At 31.9% G+C, this 15623-nt stretch overlaps 1 protein-coding gene across 1 annotated transcript; it reads left to right on the top strand.

The window, feature by feature from the left end:
- The first annotated feature begins 9859 nt into the window (after window positions 1–9859).
- On the top strand, window positions 9860–13476 carry MLS (malate synthase). The gene is made up of 4 exons (XM_020360796.3): window positions 9860–10368; window positions 10900–11225; window positions 11808–12138; window positions 12639–13476. The coding sequence occupies exons 1-4, from the start codon at window positions 9979–9981 to the stop codon at window positions 13293–13295; spliced, it is 1704 nt and encodes a 567-aa protein (XP_020216385.1). The 5' UTR covers window positions 9860–9978; the 3' UTR covers window positions 13296–13476.
- The last annotated feature ends 2147 nt before the right edge of the window (window positions 13477–15623 follow it).

Below are 15623 nucleotides of genomic sequence, written 5' to 3'. Positions count from 1 at the left end.
CCCCTGATCCTCCAAGCTCAGCGAACCTTGGGGGAAGAACTTCTCGGCAGTCACCCCAGCGCTCCACAGTGAGTTCATGTCAGCCGAGGCACTCTCGTGGTCCAATCGCACCTGGGTGAGGTCCTTCCCGAAGCGGTGAGCTATGTATTGGCTCCGGGAAGCCCCCTGGGACGAACCTGACGGCGCCGCAAAGGTTGCAGGCGTAGCTGGGGGGACCTCGAGACTCGGCCCCTTTTCGCGAGCCTCAACAGAGGCAGAAACTAGCGTCCCCTACTCAGCAACAGGAGGATCCACGCCTGGCACCTCCGACCTCGGAGGCACCTAGACCTCAACAACGTCCCCTGCCTGCAAAAACCAGTGCCATGTCAAAAAAGAAGAAGGAAAAGAACAATACACAAGATAGAGGAAAAAACGAAAAGCGAGGTACTCACCACGGTGGCCTGGGTGACCTGCTCAGCAACCGGGGCCTCCACCTCGGTAGCTATCCCTGCCTGCAAAGAGAAGTAGCGCATCAATAAACAAAGCAAAACCGACATAGAAGAAAAGTTAAAGAAAACAAGACACTAACCTCGGCAGAAGGAGCAACTTGTTAAGCAGTCGCCGCAGCGGCCGTTTGGGGAGCCTCCCCAGGTGGAGGGCTCCTAGTGAGGTCGACTGCATCGGCATCAGCGGCCTTGGAGGTCACCTCCTCCGTTCCATGAGGGGCAGAGGTCCCCCCGACCTCTTTTTCGCCCCTCTTTCTTTTTCGGTTGACCTTCAGGAGAGAAATCTCCTCCTCTTGAGGCTCGGGGACCTCAATTTCAGCAACATTGTAGCGATGCTTTAACTCTCGCCACTTGTTCTTCCCCATGATGCCTGCAAACAGAAAATAAAACACATCAGAAAAAGAAGGTTTCACAAACCCTAACAATCTAAAGAGGACGAGATACTCACTCTCCAAGTCCCTCTCCTTGTACGCCGAATTCGCAAGCGATGGGACGAGCTTGCAATCCAGCGGGTGAGGAAGCACAGTAAGATTCTCAATGGCGGCCGCCTCCGAAGCCGTCAATTTTAATTGGCCCATCCCGTGAAACCTAGACGGTTTGGGGCACCAATAGAAAGGGAACTTCGGCAACCCGCCGAAGTAGAACGCCTCATCTTCCAGGGGGTCGACATCCACGAGGGCAACCCGGAAGAACTCTTGTCTATAATTTTTGTATGACTGGAAGTAAAAAGTGAATAAACCCCCATCCCTACTCCCACTCAGAGACAGAACGCCATAAGGCGGAACACCTATCTTCAGTTGGTTAAAATGAAGGAAGATAGGAAGAGACACCTTTATTCCTAGGGCCGAACACAGGACTTGAAAAGCCATCAAAAAAACCCAACTGTTGGGGTGCAACTGGCAAGGAGCCGAGTTGACAAAATTTAAAAAGTCACACTCGAATTGTGTGAAGGGAAGACAAACGCCCAAATTCCTGAAGAAGCATTGGTAAACATAGAAATGGGGAGGGTCAGTAGACTTCTCCATATACACGCCCTCACCAGCCTGACAAGGTTCAAGCCGGATCATTCAGGAAATGGAAGGGTCACAAACCCTGTACGATCTCAAGATCGCATTAACTTCAAGAAAGGACCGAAACACGCTCTGGGCCTCCGCCATCTCGCGCCGAACCCAGTCGTACCCAGGAATGCCTGGAACGAGGTCCGTTGGCGGCTCCACCTCCTTCTTTTTCCCGGCGGTGGCCGTTCCAGTAGCCGTCGCCTTGCCCCGCGCCTTGCCTTTACCCTTGGCAGGCGCGGAGGAACCAGCACCACTCCCTCTAGCCATGGAGAAAACAAGAAAGACTCGAAGAAGATTGCGAAAGAAGGAAAAAAGAAAACTGTAGAAAGGAAGTACCTGGTACTCTTCCTCAGAAAACAACCCTAACAATGACTGGGTTACCGGAAACGACGACGGAAACGAAGAAAATGGAGACGGAGGATAAGCAGAAACGAGAGAAACAGCGTGCGCAAGAAGTTGAAAGAGCAAAAAATGAGTAAAGTGAAAAGGGAAGAGGCGCGAGAGAGAGAAAAGGGTTTCTCCAAAATTCAAAACGGTCACGACACGTGTCAACCGAGAGACACATCTGATGACACATTAATTGAAAACCATTATGACAAAGGCAAACCATCATTACATAACCGTCACTCCCATTAACGCGCCACTTGCACGTTTCGGAAATGACCAGTTATGACACATGGCATCTCAACAGGCAGGCATATGCGAAGGGTCACAGCCACTTGACGAGCTCGGTCTTAACTCCTCGACCCACGGTCTTTGGAGCTCGGGGGGTTAGTGTACTTTCCGTACTACAAAGCCGAGCTCCTAGCTTGGCATCGCAGCGCATGGCGACCTTGGATACGCACTATGTGACGTCAGCTCGTCAGTTAAACAGATCATAACTGATCTCGGGCCCAAGGCCCAACGAAACCCTAATTCACACTAAGGTACGTGCATTACTTATACGAGATTCCTACTCATACAAACCCTAACTTTAGCATCGGAGTCTCTTTTGCAGGTGCCACCCCCATCTTGGAACATCAAGCGTACTAGCGAAGGAGACTCACCAATCTTACTTGGAGGATCATCTCTATGACAAATTCCCAGTAAGAACACACGTGTATGTGTGTGTAATACTCCAAGTAAATAACTCATGCAATAAAAGTTATTGAGCGGTATAACACTTAATAAAAGTTATATCGATGTCGTTTGAACCTTTCTCTCTCTCTCTCTCTATATATATATATATAAGATATCCTTAATTAATAATTGAAAAAAATAATTTTTTTTTTCAAAGTGTAAATCAAAATGAGTTTTTTCTCTTTCAACAAAATATTCTTCTAATACATAATTAAGAAATTAAATTCATATTAGCATGTTTTCGTGGAAAATTTTGTCTCATAAAGAAAAATAGTTTAAAAATTTCACTCTACCTTTTTTATTGGTAGATTAATGGTTCAATCCGCTTAATAATTAAAAAATATTTTTTAATTTTATTTATATTTAATATTTTCAGCTTTAACTTGTATAAACCTCTATCCACCTACCTAAAAAATGAGTTGGCGCTACAAATTTAATTATTCTACTTTTCCTATGCTTAACGAATTCAATTGATTATCATCTATGTTGATAAAGAAAAAGATTAATAAGAAAAAAAATGCATAAAAAAGTTAGTGTAACAAAAAAATTTAATATTTTTTAGATAATCATGATATTAATACAAAATATTTATTATTAAAAATAATAATTAATTTTTATTGGGAACCGTGAGATATGAACATACATAAAAGAAATATTTTTTTTTCTAGTGTAGTCTATTTTATTCTCAAAATTAAGATTTGAACTCTGAAAATTATTATTAAATCAACTTGGTTATAAAAAAAAACTTGATAATGGAGACTTATATCATCTTAATTAGGTCTTAGGCGTGGTTTTACTTAAAGCTCAGATAATAACTCAACTTTACCTCATTATTTTGGGTAGGATTGTAGTGTGACTTTTGTACCACATTCCAAGTTTCACTACTTAAATTTCGTATGGATACAAGAAAGGATACCTATGTGTTTTGTTAAAAGTAATAATTAATGTCATTTTGACGCCGCACTTTTGTTGTAATTAGAATCATTGATAGAGGAATTTTGAAGTTTGATGATGATGTGTGTTCCTTTGTCTAAAGATCCCATTTAATTTGCACTATTTAGCGCACCAGAAATGAAGAAAATGTCAAAATGGTTTTGATGAGTTTCGTTGGTTGTTTTGGTTTTGGGAAGGGTAGAAGTAGAAGATGATAGGTGGCTGATGATTGATTGGCTTTGCAACGGATGAAGCAATTTGGCGCGAGTTGACTGGGGATTGTCGGCTATAATTGCTGCGCGCGTGAGAGAGAGAAAACGACGGACACACCCACCTTCCTTCCTTTCAAGCTACCACAACTACCTGCCCTGCCTCTCTTTTTTTTTTTTTTCTTTTTACCACTTAATTCTATTTTAAACCATTACTAATATTTTACTCTATACAATACTCATGTAACATATTTACTATATATAATATGATATTATATAAAATAAATTATATTCAAAAAGAAGTATCAATCTTGTATCTATTCATAATCATGATTTCTAGTAAAAATTAATCACTTTTGATTATAAATATTATAGTTATCTAATATATATATATATATATATATGTATATATATATATATATAGAAAGAGAGAGGGGGAAAGGATCTGTTTACTTTATAACTAAGTTTATTTAAATTTATTTCGTTTGATAACTTATATTCTACATCAAATTTTAACGATCTAACCGTTGAATTTAAAGTTCTTAATCCATAAATCAAATTTATAATTTTTTTTAAAAAAATAAAAATTATTTGATAATTTATTTCATTAATTCAAATTGACAGATAATCATAAAAACATATTATCTGTCAATTAGAATTAATGAAATGAAGTATTAAATAATTTTCAAACTTTTTTAAAATTTGATCTATGTATGAAGAACTTTAAATTCAATGATTTGATCGTTAAGATTTAATAGAGTATGAGTTATTAAACAGAGTAAGGGGGGTGTATTGGTTTATGATTTCATAGGATTTTAAAAGACTTTTTTGAGTAAAAAAGTCCGTTGGTATTCAATCAAGACTTTATGTCACTTAAAAACAATCCAGTGGTATTCAATCAGGATTTTTAAGATTTTTTAAAGAGTCCAATAAAATTCATTGGTATTCATTTGAGACTTTTTACAACTTAAAAATAATCTATTGGTATTCAAAAATATAGGAATTTTAAAGGATTGTTGTATTAGAGGGATTTTGATGGACTTTTTAGTGGTATCTATAAATAACAAATTCATAAAATAATCTCATCCAAACCCATAAGATTTTGGAAGATTGTTTGAAATGACTTTTCAAGTGCTTTAAGAATTTTCAAGTGGGTTTTTCATTTATTTTTTTTTCTATGCTCATGTCTTCTCCATTTTTTTTCTCTTGTTAATAATACTACACTACTACTTATATATAATACTGTATTACTGTTTTCATTCCATTCTCCTATTTGGTGAAATTTCTATACGTAAATGATAGTGTCATTAACTTGCTCTATTTTTCTCTCCGTTCTCTTTAATTGACTTGCTCTATTTTGCTCTATTTAATTGAGATTGTTCCTTAGTTATATAACACAGAAAACACTTGAAATTTTAACTTTTAAGTAGTAATTTTTTTTATAACACGCGTCAAGAAAAGGGAAAGGTGAAAGCTAAAATTGATATCATTATCTCTATAATCAACTATAGATCTTGAAGACCTTGTAATCAATTTAGATTTATTCGAACAATATATATATATATATATATATATATATATATGTGTGTGTGTGTGTGTGTGTGTGTGTGTGTAAAAAATGAATTTGAGTTAGGGTTTCTGTAAATAGAATGAGATAAGAATGGATCTTAGTTGGGAGAAGAACCCTCTCAAATAAAAACTGTGATCTCTCTCCTTCTCTTGAATTTGTTATTGTTATCATTTCCCTTTTATGACTCAACAATTATTTTATTTCTTTTTTTACTATGAATTTTTTTTAATTTTTATATTATGAAATTAAGATTTTTATATTTTAAAAAATAAAATTAACATAAGACATTGCAGTATCTTAGAATTCAATACTAAAAATATTTCTTCACAAGTGAATAATTGAAAACAATTAAAAATTAAAAAAAATATTTTGTACCTGTAACAAATTTCAGATATTTTTTTTCTCCCAATTGATGTTTGTAAATATCTACTTTAGTACCGATATAAAATGAAGGGACATATTTAGAAGAGAGTAGGGTAGTTGTCCCACTATTTTTTTTAGTCATTTATAAAATTATAAATAAAAATATTTTAAACCACAAATTATAAAAAAATTGAAATGTTGTTTAGAATAATTTTTAGCATGTGTGGGACTACATAACTTTTTTCGTAAAGAATGTCATTATGATGAATTTCCAATTAAGTGATGGACGAACTTTCATCTTCAATATTACTAGTTAATGAAAATCATAATTTTGAGCCTATTATTAAAACACAGGAGCAAGAGCGAAAAGATACTAATGTTTGGAGGACTAATATAGCTATGGATATGTGGGTAATTCTATTTAGAATGACATGATATTACAAAAAATTATTATTATTTATACATACATTATTGTTTTTTTTTTATTTTTATATTTGACTCTTTTTAAATTTGAATGTATGAAAAAAATCTTGAATTCTTATCTTATGTCAAAAATTTATGAAATTCTGCAAAGTTCACAAAGTTTGTAGAATCCATTAAAATTCTAACTTAAAAGTCTTGCATAATCCATTAAAATTCTGATTGAAAGTCTTGTGGAATCCTACAAAATCTTAAAAGTCATGAAAATCTTGCAAAGTCTTTTAAAATCAACAGGACCTTTTTCAACTGAAAAAAGTCCTTTAAAATCCTAATTCAATACACCTCCCTAAGTCTAAATAGACTTACTCTTGAAATAAACGGATCCCTCTTTATACATATAAAAATTAAAATTTATAATAATTATATATACAAAAATGTATTATGTTTGAATGTATAAATCATATTTAAAATTTATATAAATAAATATTTTAAATATATAAATTATATTTTAGATTTATAATAAATAATTTATATTATAATACAATAATATTTTTATTTATTAATAATTTATTTTAAAACTATAAAAAATTATTTTACAAAGATAAATAAAAATTAAATTATATAAAAATTGAAAAAAAAATCCTAAAAACTTAAGAAAAAATTATAAAAATATTTTCATTCAAAATAGAGATTTTTGTTTAATATATAGAAGTTAATTATTATTATCTTATATAATAATATTAAATATTTAGTGAGAAAATACTCTTTATTCTCTCTTTTTGCATTCCATGATCCAATAAAGGGACTTTGTCTCTCCTTTTGGGCTATATAAACGCCTTAGAGTTTGCGTATTGCATTTTTTTTTTATCAATGATTTTCCACGTTACTGGATGGCCAAATGAAATGAAATGGCTATGGGCTTTGTTTCTACTATTGTATATGGGCTTGGTTATCCCAATATCTGCTCCTTTATTAGAAACTGGTTGTACGGGACTTAAAAAATTTAAGTACATAGAAAGAATGGAACTAATATTTTTTTTTAATTAATTCTTCAACTAATACTTTTGAAACATACCTTATAAACTGACGAGCAACGCATTATCATCTTTCACAATGATAAACGAATCTAAAAGAGGAAACAAAGAGAAATTTCAAATTTAAAACCAGCTAAGAGCTTTTGAATTTTTGTTTGTCAGCTTGATTCGTCAAAAATATGAGACATGAAATGAGATAAAAAAGACATTTATCTCGAATTCTTACTTCTTGGCTAAACACTACTATTAGGAAATTTCATTGAAGTATTTTATTTAATGTTTTTAATCTATTATAAGTATAGTTAAAAAAAATATTTTAGAAAATATAATATATATTTTATATAAAATTATAAAAATTAAATATATTTAATATATTATTTTCTTTATATATAAATAAATTTAAAAGGAAGAGTAGCGATAAAAATATATGATTAGGTAGTCTAAGAACTTCTCTAGTGAAATTGCTTAGAGCATCTGTAATAGGGGTTGCTTATAAGTAACTCCTGTGCCACATCACTGTCACATTAGTTCTGGCCTACTTTATGAATTACTTAAATTTTAGCAAAGTTTAGAGTTTAGAGTTTAGGGTAGAAGCAACTTTGCAAAAATTTGAACAATCCATAAAATGGGTCAGAACTGATGTGACAGTGATATGATATAGGGGGTTACTTATAAGTAACCCTTATTAAAAATATTCTTATAAATAATTCTCAATATCACATTATGCCACATCAAATTTATGAGTTGCTTAAATTTTAATAAAATTGTTAGAAATACTTAAAAAAAAAAAAAAAAAAAAAAAAAAAGGCATGGTAAGTGGCAGTGTGGCACAGACTGAACAGTACCCAAGGAGGGCACAACTCACAAGATTTAATAACGCCTCCGTCTTCTTATCCTCCATTGTCTTGTTATGCTCAATTGCTCATCTGACGCATGCAATGACACAAACCCATACACTCCTCAATTTCAAATGCCCATATCCATATAAAGTTCAAGTTAATTTCCCTGATTTCATTTTCAGAAAATACTTTTTTTCCTCTCAGTTTCTGCTCTTCATTTAAAATTTCATCATATGAATTAAAAAACTAATTAATCTTATCATTTATATCACAATTATAAACCAACAAGTAATTAATTTCAGCACACCCAAATTCAGTTTCATGTATTATAAATGGAATGATCAGGAGAAAAAATTTCATTAAAGTGATCAACAATATTTTCTTTTACGAAAATAACCACTAATAAGTTAGATAAATATTTTACATCAATAATATGATAAAAAATATTAAAATTATATAATTTTTCATATGTTTTTAATTTTCATTTATTGCTTTAGCATTCCATGTATTACGGCTTCTCTCTCTTTTAGTAAGAATTATATATTATATAATCAGATAACTAGCGATCGATGCTATTTTGAAGTTTTAAAATGACATAATAAAAAAGTTCTTAAAAAATGACAAAAGGCGGAGATAATATTGTTTAAAAAAATATATAGAAAACACAAGTGTTGTTTAATATATTTTTATTTTCATTTTACGTGTTTATAATGATATAAAAAAAACACTTCATTTTTATTTTATTTATTTTTAAGAAGCTGTAAAAAAATATAAGACAAAAAAAGAAACCGTTTAATTATTCTTTCTTCTATTTCTTTTAAAATTAAACCATAAATAATCTAATTAGATGCGTAAATTTTGTCTGAGAAAATATGGTCTCTATATTAAGAAACTTTTTCGTTGCATTATTTTCACCGACAATTCTCTACTCCCACTTTTGAAATAAGAATTTTATTTATAGAACATTTTTCAAAACTTTTTCTACAATTAAAAAAGTTATGAAAAGATAATACAACTTTTAAAATACTATTATTAAGTTAGCATCACTTTTGTTGTTATAATTATTAAAGTTATCAAAATGAGTCAGTTTGATTCATTTAACTTGATCTATCTTAATTTATTTTTTAAGTGAGTTGAATTGGTTTGACCTATCAAATTTATTATTCAAAATTTTTTAATCCGACCCGGTCCATCATAGATTGGTGGACTAAACGAATCGGTCCACCAACTCACCTATTTTTTTTTAAAAAATAATAATTTAAAATAAATTTTAATATAAAATAATTTCTAATTTAAAGTAAAAATTATTAAACTAAGTATTATGCATATAACACTAAACTTAAATTAAAAAATGTATAACTTAAAAAATTAAAATAAAAAATAAAAATTCTTTTTTGAGAGTAATTATTCATTAATATTAAATTTTATTAAAAATTTTAATAGATAAATTTATACTTATTTCATGTTGTTTAACATTAATTTTATCTTTATTTATAAAAAGAATAATATCTTATTAAAATAATACATATATAATAATAATAAATAGTTAAGTAGATTATTAGTGAATTGGATTAATGGGATGGCAATTGGGTTAGGAAGATACTCTGACCCACTACATACTCAACCTTGGTGGATTGAGTCAAAAGTGAACCGGGTTATATTTTTTAATTTATTATAAAATTTTTCATTCTTTTATCCGATTCAATTCATTTTTAACGAATTGGACCTAATAATTGTGTTCCAATGGTTCAACGTAGTAAAGATTGTCACTAGATATTTATTGTCATTATTATAACAACAAAGTAACAATTTTATTCTTGTGATTGTGAGAGATTACATCACTCTGTGCTACTTGTTCTATATAAATTCTACACAGCCCTTGCTTCATAGCACAATCTATTTTCACACGAGTAACAGAGTAGGACCATTGAAGGAAGAAAGAAAGACGATGGACCTGGGAACCTATGGCAATCCTACACCAGCAGAGAAAAAGATCGACTCTTACTATGATGTGCCAGAAGGAGTGGATATTCGTGGAAGATACGATGAAGAGTTTGCAAAAATCCTCACAAAAGATGCTCTGAAGTTCGTTGCTGACCTGCAACGTGAGTTCAGGAACCATATCAAGTATGCATTAGAGTGCAGAAGAGAGGCAAAGAGGAGGTACGATGAAGGGGCTGTGCCAGGGTTTGATCCTGCTACTAGGCACATAAGAGAGCATGAGTGGGTATGTGCACCTGTTCCACCAGCTGTTGCTGATAGGAAAGTGGAGATCACTGGCCCTGTTGACAGAAAAATGATCATCAATGCTCTCAACTCTGGAGCTAAAGCCTTTATGGTTAGTATATCTACTCTACACTACTATGCTGTAATTTGACTAAGGTTGATTGAGTTAAGCTTAAGACATGTACCAAAAAATGAGAAACAAGACTATGCTTTGATGACTTTTACAATAACTATTTTAAAACTCATACTCATAATGATTTGTAATTGGTTGAGAAAACTGATTAATTACAATAACAATATATAACCATTAAATCCATAAAAAAATTTGTGTAGACTTGTATTTTTATGTGATTTAAGTCCATAAAAAGCTTAAATTGTGTCAATTAAAAATTTAAGTTTTCTCCCATTCAGAATCAGATTCTTCTTCCCTGATTTCATCTGCCATTGAGGATGTTCAGGATGGAGGACCTGATTTTAAAATAAGAAAATACTTGAAAAGTTTAGAACCTAAGATATCAAACTTTCACATTTGTGAAAAGGGATTGGAAATGTAACTTTTCGGTTTTACTTATATAAGGGTTGATTGAATTTGGTTTATCCCGGAACTAAAGCACTGAAAGTTGTTGTTTTTCTGAATTTTAAGGCTGATTTTGAAGATGCACTGTCACCGAGCTGGGAAAATCTTATGAGAGGGCAAGTGAACTTGAGGGATGCTGTGGCTGGGACCATAAGCTTCCATGACAAGGTCAGAAACAGGGTTTACAAGCTCAATGATCAGACAGCAAAGCTTTTTGTGAGAGTAAGAGGTTGGCACCTACCCGAGGCACATATTCTGATTGATGGTGAACCTGCAACTGGTTGCCTTGTTGATTTTGGCCTCTACTTCTACCACAATCACTCAACATTCCGGCGCACTCAAGGTGCTGGCTTTGGCCCTTTCTTTTACCTTCCCAAAATGGAGCATTCAAGGTAAGCACTATGCTATGCACTCATAACACGAGCCACAGGACAAAGCTACAATTTTAGTAGTTTCACTAGTTTTAAGCTTTTATGGGAAGCTAGAATTCGGTTTTGTAGTTTAATATATGAAATACAAAACTTAGATACATCTCTTCTAAGTACTTGTTTAGGTATGTCAAAAAACTAATATATCATTTAAGAGTTGAGGTCAAGTCTAAAAACATTTTTATCCTTTAACTCACTTAAGAGTCTTTTTAAAGACAAACTCATGATGATTCAACTAATATTAAAATGGACAATACTTTAACTTCAATTGGAGCAGTCCAACCTAAGGTTGGAACACTTCTCATGTTATTTTCTAATTAAAATTGTAGTTTGAAATTCTAATTTTGATCATAGAACAGAGTCAAACATATTTAAGGAAATGAATCTAAGTTTTGTCCTATATTTTGAAATTGTAATATAAGACTCTTGTATTATCTAGGTAAAACTCTACATTTGAAAAATAATACTGAGATACTAATTAAGAAATTACATCTGAGTTTTATTCTATATTATAGAAGTGTAATACGAGAACCTTGTGATTGACAGGGAAGCTAAGATATGGAACAGCGTGTTTGAGAAGGCTGAGAATGTAGCAGGCATCGAAAGAGGAAGCATCAGAGCAACTGTTCTGATAGAAACACTTCCTGCGGTGTTTCAAATGGATGAAATTCTGTATGAGCTGAAGGATCACTCGGCGGGTCTGAACTGTGGGCGTTGGGATTACATTTTCAGTTATGTCAAGACCTTCCGGGCTCACCCTGATCGCCTGCTACCAGACAGGGTCCAGGTTGGCATGACTCAACACTTCATGAAGAGTTACTCCGATCTCCTCATTAGAACGTGTCATAGACGCGGTGTGCATGCTATGGGAGGAATGGTATGTAATAGAACCACTTTGATTATAAGAGCTTGTTTGGATAAGTTTAGAAACGATCTTGAGAACTTTTATTTGAAAACACTATATATTTATAGTAGAGAAGTATCAAATTACAAGATAGTATCGAAGTTTTTCTTATGAATTGTTGGATTTATCGAACTATTTATTGGATTTTTGTGACGGATAGATGTTAAATCCTTCAAATCTTATACTCTATTTCTCAATGTATAGGAGGTGTATGTTGGAGAGGAGAAAACCTCTTACAATCTAGATCTTGGGGATCAAACTACAACATTGTTTTATTTTTTCAATAATTTACATAGAAGATGTCTTTTTATTGGGGGCAGTATTCTTGCCTACTAGTCTAAAGTCCTATCTCATTCACTGTACTGTAACAGCCACTAGTTTGAAGGGCATTTGTACACAAATGAGATCCAACACGAGGTTCCGGTGCTAAATAGATTGTGATGTGTTTGACGAAAATTCAATTTGTTGAACAGGCAGCACAGATTCCAATCAAAGATGACCCAGTGGCTAACGAGGCAGCACTGGAGCTTGTGAGGAAGGACAAGCTAAGAGAAGTGAAGGCAGGGCACGACGGGAGTTGGGCAGCACACCCTGGTCTGGTTCCAGCATGCATGGAGGTTTTCGACAACAACATAGGCAATGCTCCGAACCAGATAAAGACAGCAAAACGCGAAGACGCTGCAAACATAACCGAACAAGACCTCTTGCAGATACCAATAGGAGGCCGAAGCATGGAAGGCCTGAGACTAAACACAAGGGTGGGAATTCAGTACATGGCAGCATGGCTGAGTGGAACAGGTTCGGTGCCTCTCTACAACCTCATGGAAGATGCTGCCACTGCTGAGATCAGCAGGGTGCAGAACTGGCAGTGGCTCAAGTATGGAGCGGAACTAAATGGGGATGGGGTTGGAGTGAAAGTGAGCAAAGAACTCTTTGGTAGAGTGGTTGAAGAAGAGATGGGTAGGATTGAAAAGGAAGTGGGGACAGAGAGGTTCAATAAGGGAATGTACATGGAGGCTTGCAAGATCTTCACTCGGCAATGCACGTCGCCAACGCTTGATGATTTTCTCACTCTCGAGGCCTATAATTACATAGTAGAGCATCACCCCAGCGAATCATCAAAGCTTTGAACTCAGAACTGAGAAGCCAGTTCGTTGTGTCTTGTGTCCTGCGTCCTTGGGACGTTCCTAGTTATGCGTGGAAGAAAGAATAAAGTTCGTGATTGTAGCTATTTTGAAGGAGGGATACAACTTGTGCTGTATGTTTACCATCGTTGAAAATAAAATTATAATATAAAAAATTTGAAATTTATGATTTTGTCACTAAAAAATTAAATTATGTCATTAATGTTTTAAAACTAATTTATGATTTTAAGTTTGTATGGAATAAGATTGTGATACAGATACTACTTTGCACGAAATATTTTATATTAGTTATTTTTTATATTTATATTTTCTGTTTTTTGTGACATAAATTTTGACGATATAAAATATTTAAAAAATTTATAATGGATCAACATGTAATAAAGAAAATTTATGTTTTATGTTTGGTAGTCAACTGTCTATCATAGTATGTATACTAAATTAATTATTAATCACATTGTCACTCAAATTTTATGATAAGTGTGTACACACAACATGAAAAGAGAATATTATATGTTGTGTGTGGTCATATTTATCATAGAATATTGTGGTAGTTGTAATCTTACTTGCCATAAAACCTTAATCAGCTACAAAATAAGCACTTTTTTTAATATTTTGTTCATTTTTTGAATTTTTTTCAAACTTGTACAACATAAATACATTCAAGCAGCTCAATACAACATATTATTGTTAAGTTAAATACAAACATTTATACGAATATAATATCTATCATTTAAATTGAGATAATGTACAAATTAAACTACCTAACAATCAAAAAGAGATAACAATAAAGTTAAAATTAACAATAACTGTCATTAATTAATAACAATGAATAATTATTATAAGAATGTATCAGTGTTATCAAATAACAACGGATCTAAAGTAAGCTAGTCAATGTACAAAAAAAAAAAAAAAATAATGTAGAAAAATATAAATCAACCCTCAAATTGACTTTTAAGAAAAACATGTCTATCTTTTGTGAATAGCTATTAAGTCTTCATGGATAAGTGGAGTTGGATTTTTGAATATGTACTATTAATTTCAAATAGAGATAAGTTAAATATTAATCGATCATTAAATAGTTAAATAATCGTTTAAAGTAATTAAATTGATTTAAAAATATATTATCCCTTTTTACGAGTCCTTAATGTTGTCAATAATAATGGTGATCATGTGTTTCATCATATAATAATTGTACTCATGATTATTTGGTTGACGTTGGCACTATAATTTAGTGAATACAAAACATAAATAAATCATAATATATTTTATTCAATTATAGTATTATTAGGTTGACATTTGACTTAATTTCAATACTATATATCGAAGCTTCTTGTGAGCTGCGAGAAAGCCCTACAAGATCAACCTTGCATCAGGGTTGGTCCCGACATTGTATGAGTCTTAGGCAAAAGGATAAATATAAACCTTTATATAATTTTTTAATAACTATGTTATTGATATGATATTCATGGGCTTCATTAATGATTAATATCTATTGCAAAACATAGTTGGTTAACCAATGCCTTATTTAAAGTGATTGAATATAATATCACTCAAATTATGACTTGTTAGTTTGATCCCTTGTATAAATATTTATAGTATAAAAATAGATACATGATTTAATTAAAAATAACATATTTTATTACATTAAATACACAACACAACGTTAACAAATATAAAAGAGATGCATTTTCTTTTTATTTCTTTATTTTTATAAAAAAATGATTTGTCTGCAAATTAGAAAGATCAAAATAGAACAAAATTTTGAAGGATTAAAATCAAACTTGAAAAATCCTATAAAAACTAAAAACATATTTTACTTTTTAATGAATATAATACATAGAAAAAGTGATAATAAAAATAACAAGAATTTAAAATCATATCACAAATTTATATTTAGATATAAAAAAGAAGTATATAAGAGATAATTTTATTTTTAGAAGTCTAAAATAATATAAAAATTTATCTCAAAATTATATAATTTTTGTCAAAAAAAATTTGGGTTCATCTTAGTGATGGCCCTAAAGCAGATGCACATCCAAATTATCCTTAAAATTGGCCCTAGCTTGCATCCAAAGACCTATAAAAATGAATGATAAATCAAAAATAGTTAAACAATGGAATTATTATTTGGTTTATTAAATTATAAAAAGAAAAATAAATTACAAGATTGAAAGTAGATACTTACAAATCAATGAGGTGTCTGATAAGTATATCAATAGTTTTCTTGTATAATGAACACGAGAGAACTATAACAATTTGTCTCATAATTATAACGAGTTGTCAATGTAGACTGTATTTAGCAATAGTGTTAGA

Source organism: Cajanus cajan, chromosome 5, assembly GCF_000230855.2.
Source record: "Cajanus cajan strain Asha chromosome 5, NIPB_CcT2T_4, whole genome shotgun sequence".
In the NCBI taxonomy this organism is placed as follows: Eukaryota; Viridiplantae; Streptophyta; class Magnoliopsida; order Fabales; family Fabaceae; genus Cajanus; species Cajanus cajan.
Note: the sequence above shows the minus strand (reverse complement) of the source record. Positions and strands in the feature narration are given on the sequence as shown.

Excerpts from the sequence above, each read along its gene's own strand:
- MLS (XM_020360796.3), top strand. The coding sequence starts at position 9,979 with ATGGACCTGGGAACCTATGGCAATCCTACACCAGCAGAGAAAAAGATC. Across the intron at positions 11,226-11,807 it reads CCCAAAATGGAGCATTCAAG|GGAAGCTAAGATATGGAACA; the intron begins GTAAGCACTATG and ends TGTGATTGACAG. Across the intron at positions 12,139-12,638 it reads TGCATGCTATGGGAGGAATG|GCAGCACAGATTCCAATCAA; the intron begins GTATGTAATAGA and ends TTTGTTGAACAG.